At 46.2% G+C, this 15,514-nt stretch overlaps 1 protein-coding gene across 1 annotated transcript in view; it reads right to left on the bottom strand.

Moving 5' to 3' along the window:
• mrc1b (mannose receptor, C type 1b) overlaps positions 1–15,514 on the bottom strand; it is a 63,028-nt gene that overhangs the window by 18,458 nt on the left and 29,056 nt on the right. Inside the window, exons 3-14 of the mRNA XM_056293795.1 lie at positions 11,409–11,554; positions 10,557–10,913; positions 9,377–9,547; positions 8,705–8,860; positions 7,669–7,779; positions 4,849–4,986; positions 4,382–4,558; positions 3,259–3,413; positions 2,559–2,672; positions 1,566–1,681; positions 1,261–1,409; positions 968–1,167 (exon numbers count right to left, since the gene is read on the bottom strand). Coding sequence (XP_056149770.1) covers positions 968–1,167; positions 1,261–1,409; positions 1,566–1,681; positions 2,559–2,672; positions 3,259–3,413; positions 4,382–4,558; positions 4,849–4,986; positions 7,669–7,779; positions 8,705–8,860; positions 9,377–9,547; positions 10,557–10,913; positions 11,409–11,554 — 1,990 coding nt within the window. The remainder of the gene's footprint in view (positions 1–967; positions 1,168–1,260; positions 1,410–1,565; positions 1,682–2,558; positions 2,673–3,258; positions 3,414–4,381; positions 4,559–4,848; positions 4,987–7,668; positions 7,780–8,704; positions 8,861–9,376; positions 9,548–10,556; positions 10,914–11,408; positions 11,555–15,514) is intronic.

Here is a 15,514-nt window from a genome sequence, read left to right as displayed (position 1 = left end):
CCGAGGGCTGCAGATTACCACATGCCTCCTCCGATACATGTGGAGTCACCAGCCGCTTCTTTTCACCTGACAGTGAGGAGTTTCACCAGGGGGACGTAGATTGTGGGGGGATCACGCTATTCCCACCAGTCCCCCCCCCCCACCAAACAGGTGCTCTGACCGACCAGAGGAGGTGCTAGTGCAGCGACCAGGACACACACCCACACCCGGCTTCCCACCCGCAGATACCGCCAATTGTTTTTTTCTTTTCTTCTCTAAATTCATTTCTGATTTTTCCCTTTTTCTCCCAATTTAGCGGCCAATCGATCCCTATTCTAGTCCAAACATTCACTCTCGTACTGCATGCGTTCGCCAACTGCATCTCTCCAGCTGGCAGTCTCGAAGGTGACGCCTCGCCATTTCCGTGACGAGACGAATCCAGGCCGAACCACTGCTTTTTCTGACACACACAGAGACACATTCATGTGATGAACATAAGCCGACTCCGCCCCCCTCCTGAAGACAGTGCTGCCAATTATTGCCGCTTCATTGAATCCGGCCATAGTCGGATCTGACGAGACAGAGGCGCGAACCTCGGTCCCCAGTGGGCAACTGCATCGACACAAAGCCGATGCTTAGACCACTACACCACCGCAGACGCCTGCCAATTGTGTTTGTAGGGACGCCTGCCCAAGCCGGAGGTAACTGGCGATTCAAACTGGCGATCCCCTTGTTGGTAGGCAACGGAATAGACTGCTACGCCATCCGGACGCCCAGTGTATCATGTTTAATAAAAACTGACTGTAATCAATCCTTATAGTATACTTCATGGCACAGAGGAATGGCCCATCCAAAACCCATATGTATATTAGTAGAATGATCAGGCTATGCACAACTATCAACACAAGCATGCAGACATCATTTTCAATAGGTTGTCATGTGGGAGATTTATACACATCATTTCAAACTTCATCTTCACTGTCTGTACCTTAAAGCACGTGTTCCTTGATCCGACAGGTTTCCATTTCTCTGCACAGCTCGGAGCGGGTGGAGTTGGTGGGATGGGGGTTATAACTGCACCCTCCGCCAGGTGCTTGCAAATGTATTTCTCCCGATTGGTGCAGGGCAGTACATCCCAAAGTCCAGCAAAAATCCCAGTAGTTATTGCAACACAGCCTTGCCTGTTTCCTTGCATTGTTTGAAGGACAAACATTTTAAATGTTAATGGTTGGTCTCCACTCCTGAAATACTGTATTGATTAAACTTCAGATCTCTTCATACCTGGCATCTCTGCATTCCAGTGAGTGAATTTCACAAAATTGGAGTTGTCCCATATGAAATGTTCGATGTTTTTCTGGTTGGAGAGCCCAAGCCAAAAGTATTTCTCCGATCTGAGCCCCACCAAGCTGACAAGGAATGCATTATCCACCCTGAAAGCAACCAGAGACCTGAGACGTGTAGAAACGGCACTCCTCCAAGGAGGCCTGCTAGAGCTTAGGCCGGTTTGTAAATGCAACAACAGTTCAGATGGTTTTGAACAACCGAGGTCAAGTCACAGATGTAACGGTAACAACAGATGCCCTTACCCATTTGAAACATCAGCCAAGTAGGAGTCAGAGCTCTTACATTCATTTTTGGCTTCATCAAATGTTTTTGTCTCCGATCCGACCCAGTAGCAGTAGGAGCCATGTCTTTTCCAGCCCTAAATGAAGAAAAACACAAATATCCACATGTCGGAGTATTTTGGGAATGCTTGGTAGGACTGATGGATTTTAATCTGGGAGGCTCGCGTATCCACTTTGAAAAAAAAAAGAAAAAGAAAAAAGATTACTACCCACAGTTCACCATTCCCTATTTAAAACACAGACAGCCCAGCTTGTTTGGGTTAAATCATTCTATGTTATTATTATATTACGACATTTTTTTTTTTTGCATAAATGCTGTATTTGGAATATTAAATATTTGCAAAGTTGATTTTTTTTGTGGCTTTTTTCCCCTCTTTTTCTCTCCAATTTGACTTGGCCAACTACCCTGTTTTCCGGTCGCTGCTCCACCCCCTCTGCCGATCCGGGGAGGGCTGCAGACTACCACGTCTCCTCCGATGCATGTGGAATCACCAGCCGCTTCTTTTCACCTGACAGTGAGGAGTTTCACCAGGGGGACATAGCGCGTGGGAGGATCACGCTATTCCCCCCAGTTCCCCCTCCCCCCGAAACAGGTGCCCTGACCGACCAGAGGAGGCGCTAGTGCAGCGACTAGGACACATACCCACATTTGGCTTCCCACCCACAAACATACCTAATTGTACCTGTAGGGACACCCATCAATCAATCAATCAGCCCAACCAAGCTGGAGGTAACACGGGGATTCAAACCAGCGATCCCCATGTTGGTAGGCAACAGAATAGACCGCTATGTTACCCGGACACCCAATATTTGCAAAGTTTCACATACGAGGTTGAGGCAGTAAACTGAACTTTGATTCAGTATGAAGACACTGACATAATACCACTAAGGGTTATTAAGACTACAAATAATGCTTAGATTTATCATCGATCACAAGTAATTAACTACACTTACAGCCTTGCAGCCTACATCCAGCTCCACCTCTCTTCCAGTAGCTGTGGTGTCACTCGGCTTCATGCAAATAAAGCCATGGCTTTCCTCACACCCACGGTCAGCCCAGTTTCCATTCTGCAAGAGAAAAGTACTGTACTGCAAAAGGCTTATATATTTTGGGACCGGATGTAATGAATGTATATTTTAAAATTAGTGTGAAGAAGTACTTGGTAAATGCAGCCAATTGGGATTTTTTTTTTTAATCACATCACAGAGTTGAATGGATGAAGGATAGCAATGATTAAATTCAACTTTAAAATGCATTCTTTTTAAGAAAACCACTTTATTTTGTCATTGTACGGTTGTTTGGTTAAATTGAATTTTTTTTCCTGCATTTAACCCCTCCTATTGTATAGGAGCAGTGGGCAGCTGGGTACCAACTCCAGTTCTTTCCATTGCCTTGCTCAGGGGCACAGGCAGCAGTATTAACCCTAACGTGCATGTCTTTTTTTTTGTTGCATGTTTGGGTTAATACTGTTGGCTGAAATTGCTCACAGGCTTCCAAAACACGAGTCATTAGAAAAGACAATGGGGCTTTTCCAAGAAATCAATGAAGCCCACAGGGGTGGTGTCTGTAATTTTTCCCACCACTGGGGATAAGATGTGTGCAGGTGTGCATATACAGGCAGGCTTATATGTGGCACGTGTGTCTGCTTCCCACCTCCCCCCTGATGAGAACACAGTCCTCACTGCTTCCGGACGTGCTGGGCTCCCCAAACTCCCAGCTGGTGAAAGTGACGGTGGTGTGGTCGCTCCAGTCAAACAGCCCCTCCGTCTTCCTGTCATTCAGGCCGATCCACAGCTCATCGGTGGCAGCTGAGGACATGGATCAAAAGTAAAGCACATTGCTCTTGAAACAAAACAGCTTTTTATGAATCAGCTGATAATGTGTTGAGGCAACGGAAGCCATGAGCACAGTCCGCTCTTTGCAGTGGACTTGTCGTAAAGTTTGGCGTCACTGTGGATTTGAAAATGTAAATTGCAGGCTCCTGTAAATGGTTGCTTTTTTGATCGCCATCCTTTTTCAAAGCTGTTTTTTTTGTTTTGGGAGGGCTCCCCCCCCTTTCTCCACAATTGTATCCAGCCAATTACCCAACTCTTCCGAGCCATCCCAGTCGCTGCTCCACCCTCTCTGCCAATCCAGGAGAGCTGCAGACTACCACGTCTCCTCCGATACATGCGGAGTCTCCAGCCGCTTCTTCTCAACTGAAAGTGAGGAGTTTCGCCAGGGGGACGTAGCGTGTGAAAGGATCACACGATTCCCCCCAGTCCCCCCTCCGAACAGGTCGACCAGAGGAGGCACTAGTGCAGCGACCAGGACACACATCCACATCCGACTTCCCACCAACATAAATGGCCAATTGTGTCTGTAGGGACGCCCGACCAAGCCAGAGGTAACACAAGGATTCGAACCGGGGATCCCTGTGTTGGTAGGCAATGGAACAGACCGCTAAGCTACCCAGACGCCCCAAAGCTGTTTTCTTAATTGTCACAAAAGAACATTTTATTACACCTGACCCTCTGTTCTACGATTGGATTTAATGAGCCACATAATCATCCTGTTCCTCCCCAACTAGTCATAATGGCCAACTTATCTTAAATAGATAAGATTTTCTACGGTTTTCTAGGAGTTCAGGTGAGGTGCTCCCTCACAAACTAGCTGCAAGAGGAAACAAAAAAGGCATTATGAGCCTTGATAAAACCCCTCCCAGCCGCCAAAAGAAGTTAAATCTTCTTAGAAAGGTGGGACTATTTCTATACAGTGTTTGTTTCTCTGTACTTACAATAACCAAGTTGAGAAAGAATGAAGCTTTTATCCTCTGTGTTGTAGATGCTCGCCAGGTCACCCAGTTCTTTGCGGCATTCAGTCTGAGCCTCTGACCACGTTTTTTTAGCACGCTGAAGATTGAAGCAGTAACCGTTGTAGGGGATCCAAGGGCTTGGACAAAAACCTTGCTCAACTAATGATAAAAAAGAAGGTATTACATTGTGAAAGCCCCATATCAGGATATGAAGGATACAGTAATACAGTAAACAAAACATAGAATAGAATAGAACAGAATAGCACTGAATAGAATATAACAGAACAGAACAGAACAGAATATAATACGCAGAACAGAATGGAATGGAATAGAACAGACGGAACTGAACAGAACAGAACAGAATAGAATCGAATAGAACAGAACGGAACAGAACAGAACGGGAAATGAACAGAACCGAACAGATTAGAATAGAATAGACGTTTCCATACCTTGAATAATAGGTGGCAAGGCCCCTTCTCTGTAACAGATATACCCCAACTTCTTGGAGCAGGGGGAACTCTGCCAGTATAAACCCTGCTGAGAGTCAGCCACTGCACAGTTGCTGCCGGGATCAGGCAGTGGATGTCCTGAAAATAGATAAATACATCAGTTTTGTCTTTTAAATTGCTTTCAAGGATGCAGAACTAGCTAAAAATTCTCAATATGAAATACAGCCCCCTATGATAGTAATAGTAGACCTTTTAACCCTTATTTATCTATACAAATTGACTAAGAAAGCAGTATAAAGAGCATTTTTATTATCCTGTAGTGGTATGTGCAGAGTAGGGTCTAGATTTTCTGCACTTACATCTGGGAGCTGTTGAAGGATAAGTTACCTATTTTGAACCCAGACCTCATTAAAACATTGATGGGACATGTCTTAATATGTTTCACTGAAAGACAGTTGTAAGCCATGAATATAAAGTTGACATTTCTATATTTTGAACTTCCACAAAATAGGTTGTCCTTGCTACAACCATGCCATGGCGGTAACTAACAGTATGGGACGGCCGGGCCACAGGACTTCCTGCACAGAAGGTTGCCGCAGGACTTCCTGCACAGAAGGTTGCAGATGGTTGGGACGTACCCATGTCAACTGCAAAAAAGTAATTCCTAATCAAACTGGATTTGGCTCCATTTCAGCACATATTTTGAATGAACATGGAAGGAATTGCACGTACTGTGAGTTCCCTGTTTTCTACGAATCCAAGTTCCAATGAAGTTGGGACGTTGTGTAAAATATGAATAAAAACAGAATACAATGATTTGCAAATCCTTTTCGACCTATATTCAATTGAATACACTACAAAGACAAGATATTTAATGTTCAAACTGATCAACTTTGTTGTTTTTTGCAAATATTCACTCATTTTGAATTTGATGCCTGCAACACATTCCAAAGAAGCTGGGACAGGTGCAACAAAAGACTGGGAAAGTTGAGGAATGCTAAAAAAACACCTATTTGGAACATTCCACAGGTGAACAGGTTAATTGGAAACAGGTGAGTGTCATGATTGGATATAAAAGGAGCATCCCCGAAAGGCTCAGTTGTTCACAAGCAAGGATGGGGTGAGGTTCACCACTTTGTGAACAACTGTGTGAGCAAATAGTCCAACAGTTTAAGAACAACGTTTCTCAACGTAAAATTGCAAGGAATTTAGGGATTTCATCATCTACAGTCCATAATATCATCAAAAGATTCAGAGAATCCGGAGAAATCTCTGCACGTAAGCGGCAAGGCTGAAAACCAACACTGAATGCCTGTGACCTTTGATCCCTCAGGCGGCACTGCATTAAAAATCGACATCATTCTGTAAAGGATATTACCACATGGGCTCAGGAACACTTCGGAAAACCATTGTCAGTTAACACAGTTCGTCGCTACATCTACAAGTGCAAGCTAAAATTCTACCATGCAAAGCAAAAGCCATATATCAACAACACCCAGAAACGCCGCCGGCTTCTCTGGGCCCAAGCTCACCTAAGATGGACTGACGCAAAGTGGAAAAGTGTGCTGTGGTCTGACGAGTCCACATTTCAAATTGTTTTTGGAAATCATGGACGTCGTGTCCTCCAGGCTAAAGAGGAAAAGGACCATCCAGATTGTTATCAATGCAAAGTTCAAAAGCCAGCATCTGTGATGGTATGGGGGTGTGTTAGTGCCTATGGCATCATGGGTAGCTCGCACATCTGTGAAGGCACCATTAATGCTGAAAGGTACATACAGGTTTTGGAGCAACATATGCTGCCATCCAAGCGATGTCTTTTTCAGGGACGTCCCTGCTTATTTCAGCAAGACAATGCCAAGCCACATTCTGCACATGTTACAACAGTGTGGCTTCATAGTAAAAGAGTTCGGGTACTAGACTGGCCTACCTGCAGTCCAGACCTGTCTCCCATTGAAAATGTGTGGCGCATCATGAAGTGCAAAATACGACAATGGAGACCCGGGACTGTTGAGGAACTGAAGTCGTACATCAAGCAAGAATGGGAAAGAATTCCATCTACAATGCTTCAACAAGTAGTGTCCTCAGTTCCCAAACGCTTATTGAGTGTTGTTAAAAGGAAAGGTGATGTAACACAGTGGTGAACATGCCCCTGTCCCAGCTTTTTTGAAACGTGTTGCAGGCATCAAATTCAAAATGAGTGAATATTTGCAAAAAAACAAAGTTTATCAGTTTGAACATTAAATATGTTTTCTTTGTGGTGTATTCAATTGAATATAGGTCGAAAAGGATTTGCAAATCATTGTATTCTGTTTTTATTTACGGTGTACACAACGTCCCAACGTCATTGGAATTGGGGTTTGTAAAAGGACATGTCATGTTTTTTTCAAGACTTAAACGATTGCCCCATTGGACTGTGTTGAAGCCCAATGAGGATATCCAGCAAAGTGTTAAGTTTCTCATTACTGAGGTCATCACCGTAGCTTCTGTCCATGCGATTTTAAATGATACTCGACAATGTTTTAATGAGGTCTGGGATCAAAAAGGGTGAACTTAGTCCTGCAGGTTAATAGGCTACTATGCTGTAGTTTCAGACTTTTCCAGAAGCAAGGTAAGATATGTGGAACAAGTTTGTCCCAACTCCAAAAAGACTCCTCATATGTACCAGGGTGTAAGCCCACAAATGGCAAACTTTGGGGCAGCTGGGTACTAATCTAAACGCCACGATTCTGTTGCTCAAGACAAGCCAATTTTACAAATGAACCTATGGATGAACTAGTGTATATATGTGGATGTTTGTTTTGTGCTGGTAGGAAAACTCACCGGAATTCCAGCTCAGATAACGGAATGGCCTTCCATCGCTCCACTCCCAGCCATGCTCCTGGCTCAAAGACAGCCCAATCCAAAGTCGCTGATGATCTGTACCCAGTAGTGCTGCAAGTGTGGTCAGGTGTAGTTGTATGTGACAGAGAGAGAGAAAGAGAGAGAGAGCGCAACAAAGGGAGCATGAGAGAGACAGAGGAAGCGTGAGAGAGACAGCACGACAGAGGGAGCGTGAGAGAGAGATGGAGACAGAGGGAGCGTAAGAGAGAGCGAGACAGGGGGAGCGACAGAGAGAACGACAGAGGGAGCGTGAGAGAGACACAGAGACAGAGAGAGTGACAGAGGGAGCGTGAGAGACAGAGACACACAGAGAGAGCGCGACAGAGAGAGTGTGAGAGAGACAGAGACAGAGCGAGAGACAGAGGGGGAGACACAAAGCGAGAGAGAGAGTGAGAGACAGAGAGACAGAGGGAGAGTCAGAGAGAGACAGACAAACAGACATACAGAGGGAGAGAGAGACAGACAGACAAAAAGAGAGAGAGAGAGAGAGTGTGAGTGTGTGTGTGTGTAGATGTAATGTTGGATGTAATCAAGCGTGAGTGTGTTTGAGAGGGAAAATGACCAAGACCATTAAAACTTTCTTCCCTCAGCTTTCCTTCCTCTTATTTACAGAGATCCCAACAAAGCTGCAACACGTTTGTAAATGGAGCGCTGTACGTCAGATATATCTACTGCTGTGCGAAGCAACACACCTCACACTTCCAAAAATGACTCACGGGACAAACAAGAACTGCTGAAACGTTTAAGAGCTAGCGGGCGAGTCGTGTCCTTCATGTCGATGAAAACAACCAACCAAGATCTGAACCGACTCTCAGACACCTTCACAGAACCTCTGCACAGTTGAACAAGCGAAGGACAGACTCTGCATTTACATCAATGATTTCCAAACGATCCTTTTGATCCGTTTATCACTACTAGCGCACACACACACACACGCACACTATGTCATTGTAAAGTTAGATGCATGGTAGTGTACCTGTGACGAAAGCCTGCTCGTGGGGATCGGTGATGCTGAGCAGCGCGGCGTGCTGCTGTGTGCAGCTGGCCTGGGCTTGATACCAGGTCAGAGCTGACTGAAAGTTGATCTGGTAATATGCCCCCGTGACGGGGTTTTTATTCCAGTACTCTGTGGCTGAAAGGGACAGATGACTAAAAACTGAAAAGCTCATTCTCAGATCATTTAAAAATAAAAAAAAATAAAAAAAACTTCTTTTTTTGGGGGGGCGGGGGTTCCCCCTTTTTCTCCCCAATTGTATCCGGCCAATCATCCGAGCCGTCCCGGTCGCTCCTCCACCCCCTCTGCCGACCTGGGGAGGGCTGCAGACTACCACATGCCTCCTCCAATACATGTGGAGTCGCCAGCCCCGACCGACCAGAGGAGGCGTTAGTGCAGCGACCAGGACACATACCCACATCCGGCTTCCCATCCGCAGACACGGCCAATTGTGTCTGTAGGGACGCCCGACCAAGCCGGCGGTAACACGGGGATTCGATCCGGCGATCCCCGTGTTGGCAGGCAACGGAATAAACTGCCATGCCACCGAGACACCCCCGACCCCTTTGAAACTTAAACACGTGAGGTAATGTGGGCAGTGTAAAGGTGCCGCATGTCGAGTTGAGCCCCACAGCTTTTGGATGAAATACTCACAGGTGGATGGGCAGTAGCCCCACAGTTCATGATCGTATTTTGTTTCGATTGCACACCAGGGACGTCTTTTTGAAGCATCGTACGGAGTGCAGTCGGCATACCACTTGTCTTTGTACAGGAAGGGAAACATGCAAGGCCTCCCATATGCATTTCCCTGAATGCTGTAAAGAACTGGAGAGAATAACAGAAGGTTCAGTAAAATTCACCTCTACTGAACCGATAAGCCTGCTCGTACTAATTCCCATAGAAACAGTGCTGCTCGGTTCTTTGCTAAGCAGTCACACATTTATGTTTTCCTCTTCACAACACTGACACACACAACCACATGTTGTGATGCGAGGCGTCATTCTGATCAGTTGTAATTCACCCCTGACTTTACAAACTACTGTGTCTCATTAGCTATGAGGACTGGAGGGGGTGCAGGACAGCAGACAGGAGAGCAGACAGGACAGCAGTCAGGACAGCAGACAGGACAGCTGACAGGACAGCAGTCAGGACAGCAGACAGGGCAGCAGTCAGGACAGCAGACAGGGCAGCAGTCAGGACAGCAGACAGGACAGCAGTCAGGACAGCAGACAAGACAGCTGACAGGACAGCAGTCAGGACAGCTGACAGGACAGCAGACAAGACAGCTGACAGGACAGCAGACAGGACAGCTGACAGGACAGCTGACAGGACAGCTGACAGGGCAGCAGACAAGACAGCTGACAGGACAGCAGACAGGACAGCAGTGAGGACAGCAGACAGGACAGCAGTGAGGACAGCAGACAGGACAGCAGTGAGGACAGCAGACAGGACAGCAGACAGGACAGCAGACAAGACAGCAGTGAGGACAGCAGACAGGACAGCAGTGAGGACAGCAGACAGGACAGCAGACAGGACAGCAGACAGGACAGCAGACAAGACAGCAGTGAGGACAGCAGACAGGACAGCAGACAGGACAGCAGACAAGACAGCAGTGAGGACAGCAGACAGGACAGCAGACAGGACAGCAGACAGGACAGCAGACAGGACAGCAGACAAGACAGCAGTGAGGACAGCAGACAGGACAGATCTGCCAGCCTCAGAGGAATGTTACCCAAACCGACTTTTAAATTGCCACTCTGCAAAATGTGTGTGTGTGTGTGTGTGTGTGTGTGTGTGTGTGTGTGTGTGTGTGTGTGTGTGCCTCACACTTCACCTCGGTGGGTTCTTGAGCAAGCGCCGCTGGTGGTCGAGGACACGGTGAAGTGGCTGTTGGCCGTTACTTCCCTGGAGAGGACGGCGGAGTCCTTGGACTGCATCTGGATGTAAAGCTTCTGGTTTTTGAGGGCCAGCAGCGTTTCGTTCCTGCATTCCCACTTCTGTAGTTCGCTCTGCTCGTCGCAGTCGTAGAGGGCGACCTCGCTCCCCACGCTTTTGCCCTGGACCCCGAGGCACTTCTTTAAGACGGGGCTGAGGAGCCTGTTGCCAGACGTCCAGCGCACTGTGTAGCAGCGGCTTGACCTCCACAGCAAGCAGGAGCCAATGGCTTTGTTTTCCAGCATGAACGATGAATCTGCAGGACAGCAGTTCAAGGGATTGGTGTAGATGTCCCATGTGACAATTTGCTTTCCACAGCCCCGATACACAAAGCATGTAAAATGTCCACACTGAGACACAACTTCATTCAAATTTTCTAATTTCGTATCAGCAGCAATTTAGCAAGAGCGTGCGTTTTATGTTCAAGTTGTGGACTTTCATTTTCTCATAAACTATCCGAGATCTCTTATGTTGTATTTCTGCAGAGCGCCATTAATTTGTTCAGCTTTTAAACTCGTTTGCTCTTTTAACGCACAATGACGGGGTATTTTATAGTCACCAGCTATTAACTACACACCATCAGCTCATGAAATCAGCTGAAATCCACCCAGCAATCCCAGTGCTGACCACCATCCTTAACTGGCAAAGTCAAAATCAGAATCCAGACCCCTTGAAGTATGCTAAAATGTGCACAACACCTGCATTACAAACATCGCCAAGACATGTCACACAAATGCGTTTGCTGTCATACCGTCCGAGGCCAAACACCGGGCTGTCTGGACGAGCAGCGCAAGAGCTGCGACAGTTATCCTCATGGTTAGCGTTCCTCTGACACGGTGACCACCACGAGACCTTGTCCGTGCATCACCAGCAGAGGACCTGCAGCGTGTGTGCGCGCTGTCGAGAAGGAGGGAATCTTAACAGCACTGACACATCCTGTTACGTCACCACGCTTCTCTGGGTGTTTTCTTTTCTTTTTTTTTTGGCAGATGGAAAAGTGTCTTGTTTGAACGGACACATTTCAACACATGATCTCTGGTGAAGACGGGAAGGACAATGACCCCACCCCCCAACCCCCCCACCCCACACACACACACAAACCCACATGTATGTGCAGTCAAGAAGAGGTCAAACAGGCAGATTTCAGTGGCGTATCCCAGACAGATTTGAGATTTTTTTTCTTTCTTTTTTTTTCTACTCCAAGGCACACACAGAAAACAGTCACATGGTCATCTGGGTGGCGTGGCGGTCTATTCTGTTGCCTACCAACGCGGGGCTCGCCAGTTCGAATCCCCGTGTTACCTCCAGCTGGGTCGGGCGTCCCTACAGACACAACTGGCCGTGTCTGCAGGTAGGAAGCCGGATGTGGGTATGTGTCCTGGACTTGTGATCACTGCACTAGTGCCTCCTCTGGTTGATTGGGGCACCTGTTTGGGGGGGAAGGGGGAATGGGGGGAATAGCGTGATCCTCTCATGTGCTACGTCCCCCTGGCGAAACTCCTCTGTCAGGTGAAAAGAAGCGGCTGGCGACTCCACATGTGTCGGAGGAGGCATGTGGTAGTCTGCAGCCCTCCCCAGATCAGCAGAGGGCGGGACGGCTTGGAAGAGTGGGGTAATTGGCCAGGTACAACTGACAATTGGGAGAAAAAGGAATAAAATCAACAAAACAAAAAAAAAAAGAGAAAGAAAGAAAGAAAAATCAAAGTCACATCACAAAACAAACAAACACACTAAAGTAAAAGCACAAAAATGCAATCATAAAAACACAGCTATAAAGTAGCTAGTCTATCGTACGACGAAGTAATGGAACACGAAGTAAAGATTTACAAACAGAGACAGAGAAAGAAAAAAGAAAAACAGTAAGAGGGGGTTGATTTTTTTTTGTGGACAGTGCATATACAAAGATAATCAGACTAAACAGGGCACATGTAACAGCCAAGCTATAGGTAATGTGACATAAAAAGTTTTGGGTACTGATACTATATTAAAGAAATATATAGTGTATGTATGAAAAGTGAAAATAAATAAATAAATAAATACATACATAAATGGCAGTAACATAATAATGATTAAAAACAATTAATTGATTAAACAACAACGTCGTCTACAACATCAAAAAATAATCATGATTATGATACAATAATTTTAGGAGCAACAAAATGATAAAAAATGAAGGAAAACATGTTTTTGTACATGTGTACACACTACGCACACAAACACACACACACACACACACACACACACACACACAAACACACACACACACACACACACACACACACACACACACACACACACACACACACACACACACACACACACACACACACACACACGCACTTGCTTGCTGGTAGTCCATCAAGTCAGATGAAGACATCCCTTCTCGTTAACTGTGTGTTCCTTGATGACTGTAGAATCCAAATCTTAATCCTAACCTAAATCCAAGGTGGCAGCTGTATGTGACCCAGGCTTCACAGCTGTATAGGAGAATTGTGATGCAGACGGCTTTGTAAATGGCAATTTTGGTGTGAAAGTGGAGGTGTTTATTTTGGAAGACCTTGCGTCGGAGTTTGCCGAAGGCTACAGAGGCTTGTTTGAGTCTATTGTGAGTTTCATGATCAGTGTTGCAGCCCTCAGAAAGAACGCTGCCCAGGTATTTAAAGATGGAGCAACTGAGAGTGGTTGGTGTTCTATAGTGAAGACAGGCATAGTGGCTGGACCTCCGATTGGCGTAACACCTCAGTCTTGGTGATGTCCACCGATAGACCCAGCCTGCTGTCAGCAATCACAACTATGGCAAGGATGGTTTGCATGATCATCTGGTGTGTGAGCTACAAGAGTGCAGTCATGAGCGTACAGCAGCTCAAGGGCCTGCACTGCAGACAAACTGGTGGTTGCTTAAAACCTTTGGCTGTTGAAGAGATTTTCATCCAGCCTAAAGTCTAGTGATCCCACTACTGTCTTCCGGATCTTTATGAAAAAGCTTTGTGACAGATAGGAGGAAAATGTTGAATAATACCGATGCCAGCACACACCCCTGTCTCACTCCAGTGCAAACATTAAGGCGCTGATTCTTGTCCTCCTATGGCCACCTGTGCCAACATCCCATCATGGAACTGTGATAGAATGTTCACATATTTGCTCAGACAGCCAAACTTTCTCAGGATTTTCCAAAGTAGCTCGATTCACAGTGTCAAAAGCTTTGGAGAGGTCGACAAAAACCCTTGAAACGGTCCCGATGTTGTTCGCAGCACTTTTCTTATAGCTGTCTTATTGTGAAAATAATATCCACAGTACTCCTGTTCTTCCTGAAACTGCACTATGACTCTGGCAGCAGATGTTCCGTCAAGTGCTTCACCATCCTGCATAGCATAACCTCTGCTAGGACCTTGCCTGCAACAGCTAGTAGGGATATGCCATGACTGTTACTGCAGATGGACTTGTCACCTGTTTTTGTACAAAGTAACAATTTTAGCATCCATCCATTGTTGAGGGACAATCTCCTGGTCCCAGACCTACAGGATGTACTGATAGATCATTCTGATGCAAAAGTATCCTCCTTGTTTTAGGAGTTCACCTGAAATACTATGACTGCCAGGGACTTATTGTTCTTGAGGGAGTTGATGGCTGCAAGTACTTCTTGAAAAGTTGGCGAGTGGTCAAAGTCTGGGATGGCCGGATGAACTGGCAGCTCTTCCAGGATGGATTGGTCGGTTGGTAAATGCTGCTTAAGTAGGGCTTCAAAATGTTCAGCCCACCTTGCCAGGATCCACTTTTGGTCTTTCAGGTTTGTCAGTCCATCTGCTGATTTTAAGGGTGTGATAGAGCAGTTCCTAGGACCATATATAGTCTTTTAAGTTGGGCATATCATTTCTGTCACCATATGATTGAATCTCGTGAGCTTTTTTCATCTACCATGTATTTTTCAGAGTGCGCAAGGTTGTTTGTAACCCCTTACATGCTGTTTGCCACTGCTACCGAAAGATGGTGGATGCAGGGCAGTTGAGAGTAGCCCTGTGTGCCCTACGCATGGTTTCCAGCAGGGATGTGATGGTGTCAGAGTTCTCGTTAAACCAGGCTTGGGGCCTCATGTATCAATCGTTACTATGGGCAAATTTGTGCGTACAGACACGTGAGATATTTTAGCCCTGAAGTTTGTCTCAGAGACCAGTGTAGAACCTGGGTAACCCCTGAATTTAGACACTGACTGACTGATGTCTTTGCAGACCTGGGTGATTGCTCGTTGCAAGAGGTAGACAATAGATGTCAGGAGGGAGGAATTACAATTAACTATCATGCTTTGCTGCTAACTGTCAGACAAACTTGAGGGCTAAAAAATTCCATGGGTGTGTATGCACAAATTTGCCCATAGTAACGATTGATACATGAGGCCCCTGGTGTTTTCTGGCTCTGTAGCCTATAAAGCCGATTGCAGCTTGATGTAGCAATGAGGTTAGAGAGGTCTATTTCTGATCCATGGAATTGTCAGAACTCAGAATGGCCTCAAACTCTAGTGCAGGGGTGGCTAACCATGTGCCATGGAGAGCCATGTGTACGCAGGTTTTCATTACAGCTGCACTCCACACCAGGTGATTTCACTGATTAGCAACCCTTCAACCAAAGAGGAAGAATGTATCAGTGAAATGACCTGGTGTGGAATGCGGCTGTAATGAAAACCTGTGTACACATGGCTCTCCATGGCACATGGTTAGCCACCGCTGCTCTAGTGCCATCGTGCCTACAGAGAGACGGATCTCATTCTGTGCTGGGGCTGACTTCAATTTAGTACATTTCAGTTGCTTTTTTTATGGGCTTCTAAAGATGCTGTGGGAGGCGCACTTTGATGTGGAGCTTGGT

The sequence above is a fragment of the Lampris incognitus genome, chromosome 14 (genome assembly GCF_029633865.1).
Source record: "Lampris incognitus isolate fLamInc1 chromosome 14, fLamInc1.hap2, whole genome shotgun sequence".
In the NCBI taxonomy this organism is placed as follows: Eukaryota; Metazoa; Chordata; class Actinopteri; order Lampriformes; family Lampridae; genus Lampris; species Lampris incognitus.
Note: the sequence above shows the minus strand (reverse complement) of the source record. Positions and strands in the feature narration are given on the sequence as shown.